Source organism: Hemiscyllium ocellatum, chromosome 13 (genome assembly GCF_020745735.1).
Source record: "Hemiscyllium ocellatum isolate sHemOce1 chromosome 13, sHemOce1.pat.X.cur, whole genome shotgun sequence".
NCBI lineage: Eukaryota > Metazoa > Chordata > Chondrichthyes > Orectolobiformes > Hemiscylliidae > Hemiscyllium > Hemiscyllium ocellatum.
Genome location: NC_083413.1, coordinates 85,997,680 through 86,019,934, shown reverse-complemented (window position 1 = coordinate 86,019,934; position 22,255 = coordinate 85,997,680). Strand labels below are relative to the sequence as shown.

At 42.5% G+C, this 22,255-nt stretch overlaps 1 protein-coding gene across 1 annotated transcript in view; it reads left to right on the top strand.

Moving 5' to 3' along the window:
• ky (kyphoscoliosis peptidase) overlaps nucleotides 1–22,255 on the top strand; it is a 41,952-nt gene that overhangs the window by 10,872 nt on the left and 8,825 nt on the right. Inside the window, exon 4 of the mRNA XM_060833973.1 lies at nucleotides 7,242–7,359. Coding sequence (XP_060689956.1) covers nucleotides 7,242–7,359 — 118 coding nt within the window. The remainder of the gene's footprint in view (nucleotides 1–7,241; nucleotides 7,360–22,255) is intronic.

Below are 22,255 nucleotides of genomic sequence, written 5' to 3'. Positions count from 1 at the left end.
ACTCCATCAAGTACAGACCCAAAGTCCTTAACTGCTCTTTGTATGACAAGCCCTCCATCCATAGAGTCGTTCTGGCAAACTTCCTGTGGACCCCTCCAACACCAGCACATCTTTCGTTGGATACAGGGCCCAAAACTACTCTCAATATTCCAATATTCAATCACTTGTTTCATATTTGAATATAAATGTGTGATCTGATAAAAGATGATAAAACAGTTACATTTCATCAATTGTAAAAATGTCACATAGAACATATTCATTCAGGCTGTGAACAATACTATTCTTTAACCATTCATGTCATTACTGCTCTAACTGCCACACCCTCTCAGTGGGTTACTGAGTCATAGAAATGTACAGCAAGGAAACAGACCCTTTGGTTCAACTTGTCCATATTGACCAGATATCACAACCCAATCTCGTCCCACCTGCTAGCACCTAGCCCATATGCCTCCAAACCTTTCCTATTCATATACCCATCCAAATGCCTCTTAAATGTTGCAATTGTACCAGCCTCCACCACTACTTCTGGCAGCTCATTCCACACATGCACCACCCTCTGCATGAAAAAGTTGCCCCTGAGGTCTCTTTTATATCTTTCCCCTCTGACCCTAAACCTATGCCCTCTAGTTCTAGACTCCCCCACCTCAGGGAAAAGACTTTGTCTATTTATCCTATCCATTACCTTCATGATTTTGTAAATCTCTATAAGGTCACCCCTCAGCCTTTGATGCTCCAGGGAAAACAGCCCCAGCCTATTCAACCTCTCCCTATTGCTCAAATCCTCCAACCCTGACAACATACTTGTCAATCTTTTCTGAACCCTTTCAAGTTTCACAACATCTTTTCAATAGGAAGGAGACCGCAATTGCATGCAATATTCCAATAGTGGCCTAACCAATGTCCTGCACAGCCGCAAAATGATCTCCCATCTCCTGTACTCAGTACTCTGCCCAATAAAGGAAAGCATACCAAAAGCCTTCTTCACTATCCTATCTACCTGCAACTCCACTTTCAAGGAGCAATGAACCTGTACTCCAAGATCTCTTTGTTCAGCAACACTCCCTAGGACCTTACCATTAAGTGTATAAGTCCTGCTAAGATTTATTTTTCCAAAATGCAGCACCTCGCATTTATCTAAATTAAACTCCATCTGCCACTTCTCAGCCCACTGGCCCATCTGATCAAGATCCCATTGTAATCTGAGGTAACCCTCTTCGCTGTCATCTGCAAACTTACTAACTGTGCCTCTTATGTTCCCATTCAAATCATTTACATAAATGATGAAAAGTAGTGGACTCAGCACCAATCCTTGTGGCACTCCAGTGGTCACATGCCTCCAGTCTAAAAAACAATCTTCCATCACCACCCTCCTCTGTCTTCTACCTTTGAGCCAGTTCTGTATCCAAATGGCAAGTTCTCCTTTTCTTCCATGAGATCTAACCTTGCACACCAGTCTCCCATGGGGAACCTTGTCAAATACCTCACTGAAGTCCATACAGATCACATCTACTGCTATGCCCACGTCAACTCTCTTTGTCACTTCTTCAAAAACCTCAATCAAGTTTGTGAGACATGATTTCCCACACACAAAGCCATGTTGACTATTCCTAACCAGTCCTTGCCTTTTCAAATACACGTACATCCTGTCCCTAAGGATTCCCTCCAACAACTTGCCCATCACTGATGTCAGGCTCACTGGCCCATAGTTCCCTGGCTTATCCTTACCACCTTTCTTAGACAGTGGCACCAAGTTAGCCAGCCTTTAATCTTCCAGCATCTCACCTGTGACTATCGATGATACAAATATCTCAGTAAGAGAACCCGCAATCACTTCCCTAGCTTCCCACAGAGTTCTAGAGTACACCTGATCAGGTTCTAGTGATTTACCAACTTTTATGCATTTCAAGACATCTAGCACGTCCTCCTCTGTAATATGGACATTTTTCAAGGTGTCACCATCTATTTCCCTACATTCTATATCTTCCATGTCCTTTTCCACAGTAAACACTGATGTAAAATACTCGTTTAGTATCTCCCCCACTTTCTGCAGCTCCACACAAAGTCTGTCTTGCTGATCTTTGAGGGGCCCTATTCTCTCCCTAGTTACCCTTTTGTCCTTAATATATTTGTCAAGACCCTTTGGATTCTCCTTAATTCTATTTGCCAAAGCTATCTCATGTCCCCTTTTAAGCCCTCCTGATTTCTCTTTTAAATGCCTCCTATTGCCTTTATAGTTTTCTAAGGATTCATTCAATCTATCTTGTCTATACCTGGCATATGCTTCCTTCTTTTTCTTAAGCATATCCTCAATTTATTTCATCATCCAGCATTCCCTATACCTACCAGCCTTTCCTTTCACCCTGACAGGAATATACTTTCTCTCGACTCTCATTCCCTCATTTCTGAAGGCTTCCCATTTTCCAGCCGTCCCTTTACCTGCAAACAGCTGTGCCCAATCAGCTTTTGAGAGTTCTTACCTAATACCATCAAAATTGGCCTTCCTCTAATTTAGAACTTCAACTTTTAGATCTGGTCTGTCCTTTTCCATCACTAGTTTAAAACTAACAGAATTATGGTCATTGGCGCCAAAGTGCTCCCCCAATGATATCTCAGTCACCTGCTCCGCCTTATTTCCCAAGAGTATCAAGTTTTGCACCTTCTCTAGTAGGTATATCTACATATTGAATCAGAAACTTTTCTTGTACACACTTAACAAATTTCTCTTCATCTAAACCCTTAACACTATGGCAGTCCCAGACTATGTTTGGAAAGTTAAAATCCCCTACCATAACCACCCTATTATTCTTACAGATAGCTGAGATGTCCTTACAAGTTTGTTTCTCAATTTCTCTATGACTATTAGGGGGTCTATAATACAATCCCAATAAGGTGATCATTCCTTTCTTATTTCTCAGTTCCACCCAAATAACTTCCCTGGATGCATTTCCAGGAATATTCTCCCTAAGTGCAGCAGTAATGTTCTCCCTTATCAAAAATGCCATTCCCCCTCCTCTTTTGCCTCCCTTTCTGTCCTTCCTGTAGCATTTGAAATCTTTCCTCACTATCTCCCTGGCTCTCTACACTACCATCACCCACCCCCCCGTCACCATCTTAGCAGTTTAATTCCTCCCAAGCAGCTCTAGCAAATCTCCCTGCCAGTTTATTAGTCCCGTCCTTCATGTACAGGTCACTTCTACCACAAAAAAGCTTCCATTGATCCAAAAGTGTGAATCCTTCTCCCATACAACAGCTCCTCAGCCATGCGTTCACCTGCTCTATCCTCCTATTCCTGCCCTCACTCTCCAGTAGCACTGCAAGTAATCCATTTATTACTACTCTCGAGGACCTCCTTTTTAAATTCCTGCCTAACTCTCTGTAATCTCCCTTCAGAATCTCAATCTTTTCCCTTCCTATGTTGTTGATTCCAATGTGTTGAGAACATTCTGCACCCTCTCTGAGACATCCTTGATTCTGGCACCAGGGAAGTAACTCACCATTCTGATTTTTCACTGCTGACCACAGAAACATCTGTCTGTACCTCAGGCTAGAGAGTCCCCTAACACAATTGATCGCTTGAAACCTGATGTATCTCTCAAGACATTAGAGCCAGTCTCAATACCAGAAATGTGGCTTTTTGTGCTACATACCCCTGAGTGTCCACCACCTCCTACATTTTCCAAACAGCATACTTGTTTGAAATGGGGATAGCCGCAGCAGATTCTTGCACTACCTGCCGACTGCTCTTACCTTTCCTGGAGTTAACCCGTCTATGTGACTGTATCTGAGACTTTCCCCCCTTCCCATAATTGCCATCCATCATATCCCCATGCCCTTGTAAATTCCTCATTGCCTCTATCTGCCTCTCTAAACGATCCACTTGATCTGATAGGATTTGCAACCAATGGCATTTATTGCAGATATAATCCTCAGTAATCCATAAACTCTCCCTAAACTTCCATATCCGACAAGAAGAGCATGTTCAGCTACTAAAGGCAATTTTTGTTTCTTTCAATCTACAGACCCAGGAAATAGAACTGTCTTATTCCTCTACAAAACACTGCTCCAGGTTAAATTAATACTTATGACATATATATTTAAAGTTTAATCAAGAGACATAGCTCAATAAAACATGTAATCAAGAAAGAACCCACTCTACTCACTGCTGTAGACTTATTTTAAGGCCACGCTTAAAATTCACTTATCTGCTTCTGTGCTGTGACCTCTCCAAATAGGTTCCTCCAAGATCAGTTGTGAATTTCACTGTTTTTAATTTTCCCAGACGCACTCCGGTGTCCAACAATACATGTATTCAACAGCAAAGGCAGTAACTGCTAACTCTCAGTTAGCAATGTGGGTTTCTTCCTCTCTCTCTCTCTCTCTCTCTCTCCTGCACTGCCCTCACCATGTGCTTCCTTTGTATGTTCCTCTCCCGTTTAAAACTGTTGTTGTTTTGACTTTTTTTTTCAAAGTTCCAAAACAATGCAACAGCATATAAAACAGTAAATGCTGCTCATGGAATTTGAGAAAATCACCTCCAACACCTAAAATATGTCAAAAAGGGGCAGCTGTTACAGCCAGAAATTCTTCCTGTTCTCTATCTTTGATTACCCTATCAGAAGGATGTTGTGAAACTTAAAAGGGTTCAGAAAAGATTTGCAAGCATTTTGCCAGTGTTGGAGGATTTGAGCTATAGAGAGAGCCTGAATAGGCTGGGACTGTTTTCCCTGGAGGGTTGAAGGCTGAGGGGTAACCTTATAGAGATTAATAAAATCATGAGGGGCTTGGATAGAATAAATAGACAAAGTCTTTTTCCTGGGGTGAGGGAGTAAGAATGAGAGGGCATAGGTTTAGGCTGAGTGAGGAAAGATATAAACGAGACTTATGGGGCAACTTTTCATGCAGAGGATGGTGTGTGTATGTAATGAGCTGCCAGAGGAAGTGGTAGAGGCTGGTACAATTACAACATTTAAAAGACATCTGGATGGGTACATGAATAAGGAGGGTTCAGAGGGATATGGTCCAAGTGCTGGCAAATGGGACTAGATTAAGTTAGGATGTCTGGGTGGCATGGACGAGTTGGACTGAAGGGTCTGTTTCCATGTTGTACAGCTCTATGACTCTTGTTAGTTCCATGCCCCCTACCAACCCACCCTGCCCTCCCAGCACCTTCCTCTGCTGCTGTAAGAATTGCAAAACCTGTGCTCACATCTCCCCCCTCACCTCCGTCCTAGGCCCCAAAGTATCCTTCCACATCCAAATTTATCTGTACTTCCACACACGTAATCTACTATGTCTGTCGCTCCCGATGTGGTCTCCTCTACATTGGAGAGACAGGATGCCAACTTGCAGAACATTTCAGAGAACATCTCTAGAATATTCGGACTAAACAATCTCACCATTTTGTGGCCAAACACTTTAATCCACCTTCCACTCTGCTAAGGACATGCAAGCCCTGGGCCTCCTCCGCCGCCAAACCCTAACCACCTGACGCCTGGAAGAAGAATGCCTCATCTTCCGCCTTGGGACACTCCAACCACATGGGATCAACGTGGATTTCACCAAGTTCCTTAATTCCACTCCCCCACCTTATCCCAGATCCAACCTTCCAACTTGGCACCGTCCTCTTGAACTGTCCTACCTATCCATCTTTCTTCCCACTTATCCGCTCCACCCTCCTCTCCAACCTATCACCTTCAGCCCCACCTTCATCTCCCTATTGCATTTCCAGCTACATTCCCCCAGCTCAATCCCCCTCCCATTTGTGTTTCAGCCCCCCCGGGACACAATTTTCATTCCTGATGAAGGGCTTATGCTCGAAACATTGATTCTCCTGCTCCTTGGATGCTGCCTGACCGGCTGTGCTTTTCCAGCACTCCACTCTATGACACTGATCTCCAGCATCTGGAGTCCTCATTTTCTCCTGAATACATTCAGTCTTTTTCCCAGAGCTGGGGACTCAAAGAGTAGAGGGCATCAGTTTAAGATAAGAGGGCAAAGAATCAAAAGGAACCTGGGGGGCAACGTTTTTACACAGAGGATGATACGTATATGGAATGAGCTGCCAGTGAAAGTGGTTGAGGTGGATACATTAACAACATTTAAAAGGTATTTGGACAAATACATGAATAGGAAAGTTTTAGAAGGATATGGGCCCAGTGCAGAGAAAGGGGGTTAACATGGATGGAAATTTTGGTTGGCAGAGACCAGTTTATGCCAAAGGGCCTTGTCTCCATGTGGTAGGAAAAAGAAAGATGAATGTAGTTTATTGCAGGAGAACATCTGTTCTGTCAGAATTATGTCCTTGCATCATACTTAAAAAGAAATTAATCACAGGTTTTCTACCTTTTAGAGGTGGCTGATTTAACAGAGTCACCTATCCAGCTATAACTTGTAAAGATCCTTGAAATAGCGCTTCAAGCAAATACAAAGTTACATTTGTAACCTGCAAACAGGGGGGCAAAGAAATTTTCCCCTCTCCCAATTAGATTAGACTCCCTACGGTATGGAAACAGGCCATTTGTCCCAACAAGTCCACACCGACCCTTTGAAGACCCACCCAGACTCATTCCCCTACTCTATATTTACCCCTGACTCATGCACCTAACACTATGGGTAATTTAGCATGGCCAATTCACCTGGCCTGCACATCTTTGGACTGTGGGAGGAAACCATGCAGACACTGGGTGAATGTGCAAACTCCACACAGACAGTTACCCAGGCTGGAATCGAACCTGGGTCCCTGGCTCTGTGAAGTGCTAACCAGTGAGCCACCATGGAGTAATTAAGTTTATTTTTAAATGGACATGCCTTTACCTTCACAAAATCTGTTGTGTCTATCAACACCAAAATATCAATACATCAGAAGTAATTTGTACAAAATCCTTTTCAACACCTCTCAAAGGTATGATAAGTGCTATAAAATTTATTGTCTTTCATAATTCAAAAACGTAGTTTAAACCTCCATAAGTCATTTATACGTGTATTGCTTATAAGTTGCTGTCACCTGAGATTTAATTCTGTGTTTGACAGTTTATTATCTAACTTTCTCGTTCACTGTATGCCTTCCTGTAATAGTAACAAGTGAGCTTTCTACAGGTGGCAATGCTCTAGGTGCTCCTGAGTGTAGTTTTTGTCAATATTTTCGGATTTCTGTGGAACATTAAAGAAACAAATAATTCTATTACCATATATTCCTTGTTAAAATTGGAAGTGAAAGTAGCCAATTTTTAATATCTTTGCAGAATATGACGTGAAGGGATTTCACAACAAGGACACAAAGCACAATGGCCCTACTGATGTATTGAAGTCTGGAAAAGCAGTGTGTGCTGGATATTCAGGTCTCTTTTGTGAAATGTGCAGGTAATTTTGTTTCATTTCTACCTTTGCTCTCTTTTCCCACACTACTCTCTTTTTCTCTCTCTATCTCTTTGCAAATTTGAAATTTATATGGACTTTTCTCAACGTGCTGAGGTTGTAGAACATTGTTTTCAGTGGTCAGAACCAAGCTCAGGCACCATGGCTGGTTAATTCTTCAATTCCATTGTTGTTACAGCACTAGGTAATAAATTATTTACTGTCTGACCTTCTTTGAATTTTGCCACACAACAGAAGTGTAGGAAAGAGGCAGGAGGAGGCCATTCCACCCATCAAACCTGCTGAATAGATTAGTTTAGATTCCCTACAGTGTGGAAACAGGCCCTTTGACCCAACAAGTCCACACCGACTCTCCAAAGAGTAACCCACCCAGACCCAGTTCCCTTTGACTAATGCAACTAACACTATGGGAAACTTAGCATGGCCAATTCACCTAACCTGCACATCTTTGGATTGTGGGAGGAAACTGGAGCACCGAGAGGAAACCTACGCAGACACGGGGAGAATGTGCAAACTCCACACAGTCAATCACCTGAGACTGTAATCAAATCTGGGTCCCTGACACTGTGAGGCAGCAGTGCTAACCACTGACCTACCATGCCACCATCAACCTGAATCAAAAAGCTGAGTAAATGTGACATGCAAAGATTATAATCTCTGACATGATGACATTCCTTTAAGCATTGCACTGCAACCTTGATCACATGCTCAGGTCCTGGATTGGATTTTCTAGACTCAGTGTCAGCAAAAAGTGTCATTAATTAAGCCAAGCTCTGGTTTTTCAATGGTGGTGGAGGGTTGTTTTTCAGACTGGAAGCCTGGGACCAGTGAAGTGCCACAAGGATCGGTGCTGGGTCCTCTACTTTTTGTCATTTATATAAATGATTTGGATGGAGCATAAGAGGTACAGTTAGTAAGTTTGCAGATGACACCAAAATTGCAGGTGTAGTGTACAGCGAAGTGGGTTACCTCAGATTACAACAGGATCTGGACCAGATGGGCCAATGGGCTGAGAAGTGGCAGATGGAGTTTAATTCAGATAAATGAGAGATGCTGCATTTTGGGAAAGCAAATCTTAGCAGGGCTTATACACTTAATGGTAAGGTCCTAGGGAGTGTGGCTGAACAAAGATGCCTTGTAGTGCAGATTCATAGCTCCTTGAAAGTGGAGTCACAGGTAGATAGGATAGTGAAGAAGGTGTTTGGTATGCTTTCCTTTATTAGTCAGAGTTTTGAGTACAGGAGTTGGGAGGTCATGTTGCGGCTGTACAGGACATTGGTTAGGCCACTGTTGGAATATTGTTTGCAATTTTGGTCTCCTTCCTATTGGAAAGATGTTGTGAAACTTGAAAGGGTTCAGAAAAGATTTACAAGGATATTGCCAGGGTTGGAGCATTTGAACTATACGGAGAGGCTGCGCTGCCAGAGGAATTGGTGGAGGCTGGTAAATTGCAACATTAAAAGGCATTTGGATGGGTATATGATTAGGAAGATTTGGAAGGATATGGGCCAGGTGCTGGCAGGTGGAACTAAATTGGATTGGGATATCTGGTCGGCATGGACAGGTTGGACCAAAGGGTCTGTTTCCATGCTGTACATCTCTATGACTCTATCAGGAGGATGTAAAAGTTACAAAGCGGAAGTCACAACAAATCCTGATACTTACTTCTCTCTTGTGCATTATCCATGGGAATAGGACTCAATCATATGATCTGGAAATACAGCCCTGAAGAATTTTCATCTTTATTAGTGAGGATTGCTGGCAACTATTTTCAACTTCCTTCACGCTGGGGTAATTCATGTTCCAACTACGGCAAAACATTATTTAACTTTCCTTGGTCAGTCTGTTTTCCATTGCCATGTCTTCAAAATTCTTGAGAAGATTGGTAGCTCAGGTTGTAGATGAGGTTGTTGACTTTCTCACTGAGCTGGTAAGTTTGTTTGCAGACTTTTTGTCACCATGCTAAGTAAACTCATCAGTGCACCTCCAGAGAAGTGTTGGTGTTCTCTTCTGCTTGTTAATATGTCCCAGTTTGCTGAGCTGGGTGGTACCATTTCTGGTGTCATTTCTTAGTGGTTAGTGTAGGGGGTCTAACTCTACATGTCTGTTAATGGAGTTCTGGGTTGATTGCCAGTCCTCTAAGGAATTCTCAAGCATGTCTTTGGTTGGCTTGTCCTAGGATGGATATGTTATCCCAGTCGAATTTGTGTCCTTCTTTGTCCGTGTGTGGACACAATTGATAGTTGATCATGTCTCTTGGTGGTTAATTGGTGTTCATGTACCCTGATGGCTAGTTCTCATCTGGTTTGCCCTATGTAATGTTTGTGGCAGTCTTTACATGGATTCACAGAAGAAACCCAGAATTCCAGCAGTTGACATCCCCACCGCTAAGCAAAATGAGTGAATGGAACACCCTTAACAGAGGAATGCCCAAGAAGGGCTCGGGAAAGACAAGAACATTGTAATCCAACTGCTTCACAAAGGATGCAAGGCTATCATAATAAACAGGGCACAATACATTGAGAAAGCAAACACACTACTAGCACATCTGTACTTCACAACCCACTTCATCTTCAATGGTTAGTTATATAGGCAAATCAACAGAACACCCATGGGATCACCAATATCAGGATTAATAGTAGAAGATGTAAAGCAAAGTCTACAATAGACAACCCTTCCCACTATCCAGCCTAAACTTAGAGGATCCTTTATGTCATTACTAAACGTGCTCAACTAGAAGAAACCCATAAACTCATAAACAAGACTCTCACTGATGTAAAATTCACCAAAGAAGAAAAGAACAACAACCAACTTCCCCTCCTGGACATGATGATCAAGTGCAAGGCCACTGGTGACCTTGAGACCAGTGCACACAGGAAGGCCACCCATACACATCAAGTACTCAACTACCACAGCAGCCATCCCAACACCCACAAACGAAGCTAATCAGAATATTGTTTAAGTGAGCCATAACACACTGCAGCACCCCGGAGCTGTGCAAAGCTGAAGAAGAACATCTATACAGTATCTTCAAAAACAACACTTACCCAAAATCTGTCAGTACCTACACAACAGGAAGACACAACATATCTGGATACACTGGTCATCTTGCCATACTTCAAGGATATATTGGAAATAGCCACCAGACTTCTCTGATCCCTAGGTATCATGGTAGCCCACAAACCAACAAATACACTGACATCTATTGATGAGTACACAGATCCCAAATCCACAACTAATAGAACCAACATTATATAGAAATACCATGTAAATACTGCCACAAAGGGCAAACTGGAGGAAAACTAACCATCAGGGTACACAAACACCAGCTAGCCAGCAAGAGACACGCTCAACTATCATTTGTGCCCATATGCATAGACAAAGGACACCAATTCGACTGGGACAATCCATCCTCGGACAAGCTGAACAAAGACGTGCATGGGCATTGCTGGAAGTGTGGCACTCAACCTGGAAGTCCATCAACAAACATGTAGAGTTAGCCCCCATATACCAACCATGAAGAAAACCAGAAACAACACCACCCACTCAGCGAACTGAGCCACTTAATTTGCAATTGGGCGAGAACACCCACACTTCACTGGTGAGTAATGATGTTACTTTGTCTGCAAACAAACTTACCAGCTCAGTGAGAAAGTCAACAACCTCATCTCTTCAAAGTTCAACTTGCATTTATCAACTGTCTTACAAAATTCATTTTGAATCTTTGAAACTTGACAGCTCCAAGCTTGATTGTCAAGATTATACAAATGCACATTCTTCTTCACTCCTTCACTGTTACGCCATTGGTCTACCTGCTTGCCTCACTGTTCACCATTAGAAATCCCCTTTATGAAGATCTAAGGTCCTGTTGGCATTGATTAAGTCAGAGGGGGAGATACTAGTTTGTGTTTTAAAAGCAACAAGATTAAGGGAGGAATAGGAGACTGTGCAAGGTGAAGCAGTGTCCAGTCAGGCTGGGCAATATGTCTTAATATCGATGCAATGAATAAAAGGGATGTAGGTGGAAAGAACTGCATATATTGTGACTTGGTGGGAATTCATCGATTCAATAAAACATACAGTCAAAAAGTCAGAATTTCATACAGCACAGAATAGGCCCTTTGGCCCATTGAATCAGCACTGACGATAACTACTATTAAAGGCACACAAATCCCAATTTCCTGCAGTGTCCCCATATCATTGAATGTTATATTTCAAGTGCTCATCTATATATTTTTTAAAAGTTGTAGGTTTTTGGCAACCACTACCTTCCCAGACAATCTGTACCAGATTCCTACCATCACCACCCCACCCACAACTGAGTGAAAAGACTTTTTTTTATCTGAAATACCCTCTGAATCTCTTGTCTCTGACCCCAAAATTGTATCCTCCCATGTTTGACACCTCAATCATGGGGCCATCAGCTCTTTATTCACCCTGTCTAAATACCTCATAATCTTATACATTGCAATCATTTCCCCCTAAGCCTCCTTTAATCTAAAGAAAACAATGCAAGCCTGTCTAGACTCTTCTTAACGCTCAAATGAGCTAGGCAATGGCCTAGTGGTATTAATCCAGAGACCCAGATAATGTCTGGAGAATCGAGTTTAAATCCTGCCGTGGCAGATGGTGGAATTTGTTTTCAATAAAATCTGGAGTTAAGAGTCAAATGATAACTATGAAGCCGTGTACATTGCCCATCTGGTTCACAGTTCTTTAGCGAGGAAACTATCATTCTTACCTGGTCTGGCTTACATGTGATTCCAGGACCACAGCAATGTGGTTGACTCTTAACAGTTCCCTGGGATGGACAATAAACACAGGTCTAGCCAGCAGGCCCTCATCCAAGATATTAATTTTTTAAAAAATTCTCCATCCCAAGGAACATGCTATTGGATCTCCTTTGTACCCCTTCAAGTGCTATCACATCCTTCTTGTTGTGAGGTGATCAGAATTGCACACAATATTCCATGTCAACATGTCAACAAAAACTATGAGCATAAGAAATGGGAAAAGTAATAGGCCATTCAGCCCCTCAAGGCAGCTACAATAAACTTATGGATGAATTTTAACATTAGCTGCAACAATCCCAGGTACATTGATCCTCTTAACATCAAATAAACTGTCAGTCTCTGTCTGGAAAATGGACAATGAGCGAGCATGTTTAGGACCAACATCAGACACATGAGAACATAATCCAGGTCAAGTCCTGCCTGGAGGGAGCGTTGTGTTGCCAGAGCTGCTGTCTATTAAATCAATGCCCTTTCTACTGTCTCAAAAAGATTCCAAGACATAGTTCAAACAGCAAAGAAAGCAAATCATTTGTTCCATTTATTTTACTTTTTTTGTGGAATCCTGTTATGCAAAAATTTCCTGTTGCACCACCTGACAACAACCCTTCAACACAAATGACATGTATGTATTTAGAGTTATAGAGTCATAGAGATGTATAGCACGGAAACAGACCCGTCAGTCCAACCCGACCATGCTGACCAGATATCCCAACCCAAGCTAGTCCCATTTGCCTGCACTTGGCCCATATCCCTGTAAACCCTTCCTCTTCATATACCCATCAAGATGCCTTTTAAATGCTGCAATTGTACTAGCCTTCACCATCACCTCTGGCAGCTCATTTCATACCTGCATCACCCTCTTCGTGAAACAGTTGTCCCTTAGTTCCCTTTTATATCTAATCCCTCTCACCTTAACCTACACCATATAGTTTTGAATCTCCCACGCCAAAGAAAAGACTTTGTCTATTTACCCTATCCATGCCCCTCATGATTTTATAAGCCTCTATGAGGTCACCCCTCAGCCTTCAACACTCCAGGGAAAACAGCCCCAGCCTATTAAGCCTCTCCCTATAGCTCAAATCCTCCAACCCTGGCAGCATCCTTGTAAATCTATTCTGAACCCTCTCAAGTTTCACAACATCCTTATGATAGGAAGGGAACTAGAACTGCACGCAATATTCCAAAACTAGCATAACCAACGTCCTGTACAGGTGCAAGATGACCACCCAACTCCGATACTCAATGCTCTGACCAATAAAGGAAAGCATACCAAATGCCTTCACTATCCTATCTACCTACAACTCTACTTTCAAGGAGCTATGAACCTGCACTCCAAGGTCTCTTTGTTCAGCAACACTCCCTAGGACCTTACCATTAAGTGTGTAAGTCCTTCTAAAATTTGATTTCCCAAAATGCAGCACCTCACATTTATCTGAATTAAACTCCATCTACCACTTCTTAGCCCAATGGTCCATCTGATCAAGAGCCCATTGTAATCTGAGGCAAGCTACTTCGCCTACCATTACACCTCCAATTTTGGTGTCATCTGCAAACTTACTAACTATATCTCCTACGTTCATATAGAAATCATTTATGTAAATGATGAAAGGTAGTGGACCCAACACAGATCCTTATGACACTCCACTGGTCACAGGCCTCCGGTCTGAAAAACAACTATCCACTACCACCCTCTGTCTTCTATCTTTGAGCCAGTTCGATATCCAAATGGCGAGATTTCCTTGTCTTCCATGAGATCTAATCTTGCTAACCAGGGAATCTTGTTGAATTCCTTACTGAAGTCCATATAGATCACATCCACCTCTCTGCCCTCATCCTCTTTGTTACTTTTTCAAAAAACTCAATCAAATTTGTGAGATATGATTTCCCACGCACAAAGCCATGTTGACTATCCCGAATCAATCCTTGCCTTTTCAAATACGTGTAAACCTTGTCCCTCAGGATTCCCTCCAACAACTAGCCTAACAGTGACGTCAGGCTCACTGGTCTATCGTCCTTATCACCTTTCTTAAATAATGGTACCACCTCCAGTCAACCTGCAGTCTTTCAGCATCTCACCTGTGACTATCCATGATACAAATATCTCAGCAAGGGGCTGAATAATCACTTCCTGAGCTTCCAGAATAGACTTGATCAAGTCCTGGGGATTTGTCCACCTTTGCGCATTTCAAGACATCTAGCACTTCCTCCTCTGTAATATGGCCATTTTTCAAGATGTCACCATCTATTTCCCTATATTCTATATCTTCCACGTCCTTCTCCACAGTAAACACTGATGTAAAATACTCGTTTAGTATCTCTCCCATCTCCAGCAGCTCCACACAAAGGCCGCCTTGCTGATCTTTGAGGGGTTCTATTCGCTCCCTAGTTACCCTTTTGTCCTTCATATATTTGTAAAAACCTTCTGGATTCTCCTTAACCCTATTTGCCAAAGCTATCTTATGTTCCCTTTTTGCCCTCCTGATTCCCCTTTAGAGTATACTCCTACTGCCTTTATACTCTTCTAAGGATTCACTCGATCTATTCTGTATAGACCTGACATGTGCCTCTTCTTTTTCTTTACCAAGACCTCAATTACTCTAGTCATCCAGCATTCCCTATACCTACCAGCGTTTCCTTTCACCCTAAGAGGAATATACTGTCTCTGGACTCTCATTATCTCATTTCTGAAGGCTCCCCATTTTCCAGCCATCCCTTTACCTGTGAACATCTGCACCCAATCAACTTTTGAAAGTTCTTGCCTAATACAGTCAAAATTACCCTCCTCTAATTTGGAATTTCAACTTTAGATCTAGTCTATCCTTTTCCATCACCATTTTAAAACTAATAGAATTATGGTTGCTGCCCCCAAAGTGCTCCCCCACTGACACCTCAGTCATCTGCCTTATTTCCCAAGAATAGGTCAAGTTTTGCAAGTTTTCTAGTAGGTACATTCATATACTGACTCAGAAAATTGTCTTGTACACACTTAACAAATGCCTCACCATCTAAACCTTTAACACTATGGCTGTTCCAATTTGTGTTTGGAAACTTACCCGTAGACATCCTCTTATTCTTACAGATAATTGTAATCTCCTGACAAATTTGTTTCTCAATTTCCTGCTAACTATTAGGAGTCTATAATCCAATCCCAATAAGGTGATCATCCCTTTCTTATTTCTCAGTTCCACCCCAAATAACATCCCTGGATGTATTTCCAGGAATATCCTCCCTCAGCACAGCTGTAATGCTATCCCTTATCAAAATTGCCACTCCCCCTTCTCTCTTGCCTCCCTTTCCATCCTTCCTGTGGCATTTGTATCCTGGAACATTAAGCTGCCAGTCCTGCTCATCCCTGAGCCATGTTTCTGTAATTGCTATGATATCCCAGTCCCATGGTCCTCACCATGCACTGAGTTCATCTGCTTTCCCTGTTAGACCTCTTGCATTGAAATAAATATAGTTTATCAGTCCTATCTCGTTCTCTGCTTTATCTCTACCTGCCCTAACTGTTTGACTCATTTCTTTTCTCAACTGTATCAGTCTCAGGTTGATGTCTTCATCTCTTTCCTCCCCGCCCTCCTCCCCCCAACCCTGGAGTTTAAATCCTCCCGAGTAGCTCTAGCAAATCTCCAAACCTGCCTCATGAACCTCTCCAGCAATTTCTATCTCCACCTGATGTCCCCTTAGAGTTCTGTTCAGATAATTTCCTTCCTCCTTGTTTCATTAACCCTTGAATTAACCCAGTATCAACTGTCTCATAAATCAGTGAATTAAATTGGTTGCTTGTCTATTTCATCAATTTTAACACAACAAATCCCTCAAGCCATATTGGTTGTGGCCCAGGGTAGGCAATACTATACTCAAACACTAATGCTCTGATTATAATTCCCCACGTCTAGAGGAAACAGTTAGGGGCAGTTCAAATGAGGGCAACAGTTTACCCTCTCTGGTCCAGCTATTTTCTTATTATTGATGTGTCCTACTCAGCATGTGCCATTAAATGGATCCAAGCTAGCTGGTGACGGACAAAACAAGACCATTCTTATCCTTGCCAATGGGTTTATTGGCAGGACATAGCATTACACAGATCAGTGCTGCCTCACTACCAATTTAGTGTTCCTGCTGATTTACGTTATACATTTTTGAGAATATATATTGTAAATCATACAACCTCTCTTGTCAAGAGGAAGAAGAAGGCTTATGTTAGGATGAGATGTGAAGGCTCAGTTAGGGGGCTTGAGAGTTTCAAGTTAGCCAGAAAAGACCTAAAGAGAGAGCTAAGAAGAGCCAGCAGGTGACATGAGAAGTCATTGGCGGATAGGATCAAAGAATACCCTAAAGCTTCCGATAGGTATATCAGAAATAAAAGAATGACTAGAGAAAGATTAGGGCCAATCAAGGATAGTAGTGGAAAGTTGTGCATGAAGTCAGAAAAGATAGGAGAAGTGCTAAATGAATATTTTTCATCAGTATTCACATTGGAAAAAGACAATGTTGTCGAGAAGAATCCGGAGATACAGGCTCTGAGGCTAGATGGGATTGAGGTTCACAAGGAGGAGGTGTTAGCAATTCTGGAAAATGTAAAAATAGATAAATCCCATAGGCCAGATGGGATTTATCCTAGGATTCTCTGGGAATCCAGGGACGAGATTGCAGAGCCTTTAGCTTTGACCTTTATGTCGTCATTGTCTGCAGGAATAGTGCCGTAAGACTGGAGGATAGCAAATGTTGTTCCCTTGTTCAAGGAGGGGAGTAGAGACAACATGGTAATTATAGACCAGTGAGCCATACTTTGGTTGTGGGTAAAGTGTTGGAAAGGGTTATAAAGGATAGGATTTACTGTCATCTCAAGAAGAATAAGTTGATTATTCTTACGTCAACATGGTTTTGTGAAGGGTAGTTCGTGCCTCACAAACCTAATTGAGTTCTTTGAGAAGGTGACCAAACAGATGGATGAAGGTAAAGCAGTTGATGTGGTGGATATGGATTTCAATAAGGCATTTGATAAGGTTCCCCAAGGTGGGCTATTACACAAAATACGGAGGTGTAGGATTGTGGGTGATTTAGTGGTTCAGATCAGAAATTGTTACTAGTGGTGTATTGCAAGGATCTGTTTTGGATCCATTGCTGTTTGTCATTTTTATAAATGACCTGAATGAGGGTATAGAACGATGGGTTAGTAAGTTTGCTGACAACATTAAAGTCAGTAGAGTCGTGAATAGTGACGACTGATGTTGTAGGCTACATAGGGGCACAGATAAGCCGCAAGCTGGGTTGAGAGGTTTAAATGGAGTTTAATGTGTAAAAGTGTGAGGTAATTCACTTTGGAAGGAGTACCAGGATTCAGAGTACTGGCTAATGATAAGAATCTTGGCAGTGTAGATGAACAGAGAGTTCTCGTTGTGCATGTACACAGATCTTTGAAAGTTGCCACTCAGGCTGATAGGGTTGCTAAGAAGGCATAAGGTGTGTTAATTTTTATTGGTAGATGGATTGAGTTTCGGAACCATGAGGTCATGCTGCAGATGTACAAAACTCTGGACCGGCTGAATTTGGCATATTGCGTACTCTTCTGGTCACTGCATTATGGAAGGATGTGGAAGTGTTGGCAAAGGTTCAGAGGAGATTTACCAGGATGTTGCGTGGTATGGAGGTAACGTCTTATGAGGAAAGGCTAAGGGACTTGAGACTGTTTTTATTCGAGAGAAGAAGGTTGAGAGATGATTAATTGAGACATATAAGAAAATCAATGGGTTTTCCCTAGATGGTGATGGCTAGCATGAGGGGACATAGCTTGAAATTGAGGGGCGATAGATACATTGGACAGATGTCAGAGGTTGTTTCTTTAATCAGAAAGGAGTATGGGCATGGATCGCACTACCTGCAACAGCAGTAGACCCACCAACTTTAAGGACGTTTACGTGGTCATTGATAGGCATATGGACGGGAATGGAGTAGTGTAGATTAGATGGGCTTCAGATTGGTTTCACAGGTCAACGTAACATCGAGGGCTGAAGAGCCTGTATTGCGCTGTAATATTCTATTTTCTATATCTCCCTACAGTGCAGAAACAGAGCTTTTGACCCAACAAGTCCACACTGACCCTCTGAAGAGTAACCCACCCAGAATAAGTGGTCACCCTATTACTCTATATTTACTGCTGGCTATTGCACCTAACCCCCACATCCCTGACCACTATGGACATTTAGCACGGCCAATTTACCTAAGCTGCACATCTTTGGTTTGTGAGAGGAAGCCGGAACACCCGGAGGAAACCCACGCAGGCATAGGGAGAATGTGCAAACTTCACACCTGAGGCTGAACTCAAACCTAGGTCCCAAGCGCTGTGAGGCAGCAGTGCTAACCACTGAGCCACCGTGCCGCCCAAAGTAACTGAACAAAACCCCTTGAATTAAAAGAAGCATAACGAGTTAAATTGAAACTGCTATTGTGGGGTGAGATACTGCACTCATGATCCCATGTTGCCTACTGGTCAGAAAGACTCAAGTATACACAAAGGGACTGAGCGCTCTGTCTCAAGCGTTGCCCCAGAATGGGCACAAACACAGAAGAAAGGCAACAAGTCAGGTTTAATTAGCCCATTTATGTGACATTGCCTACTCCTGTTGGCTATCTGGCCAGGAATAAGAGCAGATCCAAGCGAGGGTTGGTGGGGGGGTGCAGGTGGGGGTTAGAATGCGCAAAGATCAGGAGCACAAGGCTGAAGTGAAATCAAAAGTTGAGTAGTTGCCTGTCAAATAATGAAATGGGGCAACATCCTGTCACAGCCCATATACATATGAAGAGCAAGTGACCTGGGATTCTGTGGACCATCTTCATCATCTATTACATAATTGCAACATCTTCTACGTTAAATCCCCACTGGTGAAGGGAAGAACTTAGGGTGGCATGGTGGCTCAGTAGTTAACACTGCTGCCTTACAGCATCAGGGTCTCAGGTTCAATTCCAGCCTCAGGCAACTGTCTGTGTGGAGTTTGCACGTTTTCCCCGTGACTGGGTGCTCTGGTTTCCTCCCACAATCCAAAAACTGTGCAGGTTAGGTGAATTGGCCATGGTAAATTGCCCAGAGTGTTAGGTGCATTAGCCAGAGGGAAATGGGTCTGGGTGGGTTACTCTTCAGAGGGTCGGTGTGGACTGGCTGGGCTGAAGGGCCTGTTTCCACACTGTAGGGAATCTAATCTAAAAACTCTTGCTAAGAGAGACTGTCATCCTTTATATGTGATCCCAGTCCTTGCAAACAATGTATCTAACAGCACAATTAACAAACCGCAATAGATATACTTGACTTCTTTAAACAAAAAGCCCTATATTATACTTGACATATTTAGCATACAACAATGGTTTTACACAATTCTTATGAATCATAACGCAAGATGTCCATCATCTAAGACAGCTATTAATTTCTTGCAACAAGCCAAAGACCCGGGTTCAATTCCCGCCTCAGGCGATTGACTGTCTGGAGTTTGCGTATTCTCCCTGTGTCTACGTGGGTTTCCTCCGGGTGCTCCGGTTTCCTCCCACAGTCCAAAAATGTGCAGGTTAGGTGAATTGGCCATGCTAAATTGCCTGTAGTGTTAGGTGAAGGGGTAAATGTGGGGAAATGGGTCTGGGTGGGTTGCGCTTCGGCGGGTTGGTGTGGGCCAAAGGGCCTGTTTTCACACCGTAAGTAATCTCTAAGTAATCTAAACTAAGACATAATGGGTGATTTTTGTCAACCAATTCTTCTTTAGAATTCACTTTCCTTTCCCAAATTTCCTTTATCGGAATGAAATCAATCCTCAACATTTTCTCAATAACATTCTTCATTGAATGATTATTATTCCAGGAGAATAATTATATACTGAAAGGGCATACTTTCCTCAGAATGCCTGAAATTCAGATTTGCCTCTGAATGTCCAGGAAAGGCAACCCAAGTCTATGGTTTCTGTCAGTGCTTGTATTTCTGCAGTTCAGGTGTTTTGAAAGAGCCCCTTTTATTTCCTTGTGCTCCCTTCCACATCACCTACTTCTCTCAAAAACATACTTCTTTAACATATTCCACCCTGCAAAAATGTGGCGTTTGTACCAATCTACCTACAATCACACTAACTTAGCTAAGAGATGAAAGAGAATCCACAAAAATTACTTTCCCTGCAGTAGGAACATTCGCACTGACATCTTGGTCAGGCAGTCACTTTTCAAAATCCAAAGACCCAAACCTTACTTCCATGCTCCATCAGGAAGTACTTTTGCTCTACAGGCTGGCTGTTCTGGTGCTACAGAGAAGACACCAAATTGTTTCCAAGTATCCAACTCTTTTTGTTTGAAATCTTATCAATTTATTTTCTCACTTGTTTGTCACCACCAAACGTCATGATCATCGCTTCCCTAGTTTGTTCCGCAGTCCTTGATCTAGTTGAACCACAGTCTCTGCTTGCCCTCCAATCTCATTCTGCACCTTGCTAGGTAACCTCTCCTCCTAGAATCACCAGAACATGATCATACCCAAGGGCAATGTAACCTCCAGTTCCATTCTGTGAACCTACACGGCATTATACTTGATGCAATTTCACTCCATTTTGCCAGTCCATAGATAATTTTTTCTGTCCAAAAAAACCCCCAAAGAACTATAGATGCTGGAACTTAGTAACAAAAACAGTAATTGCTAGAAAAACACAGCAAGTCTGGCAGTATCTGTGGAGAGAAAGCAGAGTTAACATTTTGAGTCCACTGACCTTTCTTCAGAAGAGAGACCTTCATTGGTGAGAGAATAAGAATCACCAAGCAAAATATTTAAGTTGATTCTAATATTTTCAATTAGATTCCCTACAGTATGGAAACAGGCCCTTCGGCCCAACAAGTCCACACTGACCCTCCGAAGAGCAACCCACCCAGACCCATTCTTCTGAACTTACCCCTGACTAATGCACCTAACACAATGGGTAATTTAGCATGGCCAATTCACCTGACCTGCACATCTTTGGATTGTAGGAGGAAACCGGAGCTCCCGGAGGAAACCCATGCAGACACGGGGAGTATGTGCAAACTACACACAGACAGTCAGCCAAGGCTGGAATCAAATCCGAGTCTCTGGCACTGTGAGGCTGCAGTGCTAACCACTGAGTCACCATGCCACCATGTCTTCTCAATAATTTCCTTTGCTAAACAGGTCAGACCCCAGAGCATCACCCTACATAGTTTCTCTTCTCAATACATTGAATTCAAGACTCATTGGACCATCCATGATTTTAACTAGGATCTCAAAACTTTCAAGAATTCATTTTTATTAGAGAATATCAAGCCATGTGAGCTAGATATTCAATCTTATTACTATTGCTGAATTCCCCCAACAACGGAATCATGGGTATTACCATTCACCACACTCTGAACTGGACCAGTCACATAATTACTGTGGCTATATGAGTAAGTCAGAGGCTGGAAATTCTATGGTGACTATGTTACATCTTATCATCCCAAATCATCTACAAGGTACAAGTTAGGGGTGTGATGGAATTCTTCTTGTTTGCCTGAATGAGTGCAGCTCCAACAACACTCAAGAAGCTCAACACCATCCTAGGGAAAAAACACAGCCTGCTTGAGTGTCACACCTTCCATCACCTTGAACATTCACTCCCTTGACCACAGATATACACTGGCAGCATTGTTTATTGTCAATAAGCTCAAATACAACAAATCAAACAGTAGGAGCAGCAGATATGTGGGAACACCATCAACTGTGAGTTCCCCTCCAAACCACTCATGATCCTGACTTGGAAATATGTTGCTGTTCCTTCACTGTTGCTAGATCAAAATCCTAGAATTCCCTCTCTAACAACATTTTGGGACCACCTTCAGCATAAGGGCAGCAGCATTTCAAGAAAGCATCTCACTGCTAAATTCTCAAGGGCATTTAGAAATGTGAGGCATAGTGATTGATACCCAGATTCCAAGAATTAAAAACAACAAAGTCATAGAGTCATAGAGATGTACAGCATGGAAACAGACCCTTCAGTCCAACCTGTCCATACCGACCAGATATCACAACCTAATCTAATCCCACCTGCCAATACCTGGCCCATATCCCTCCA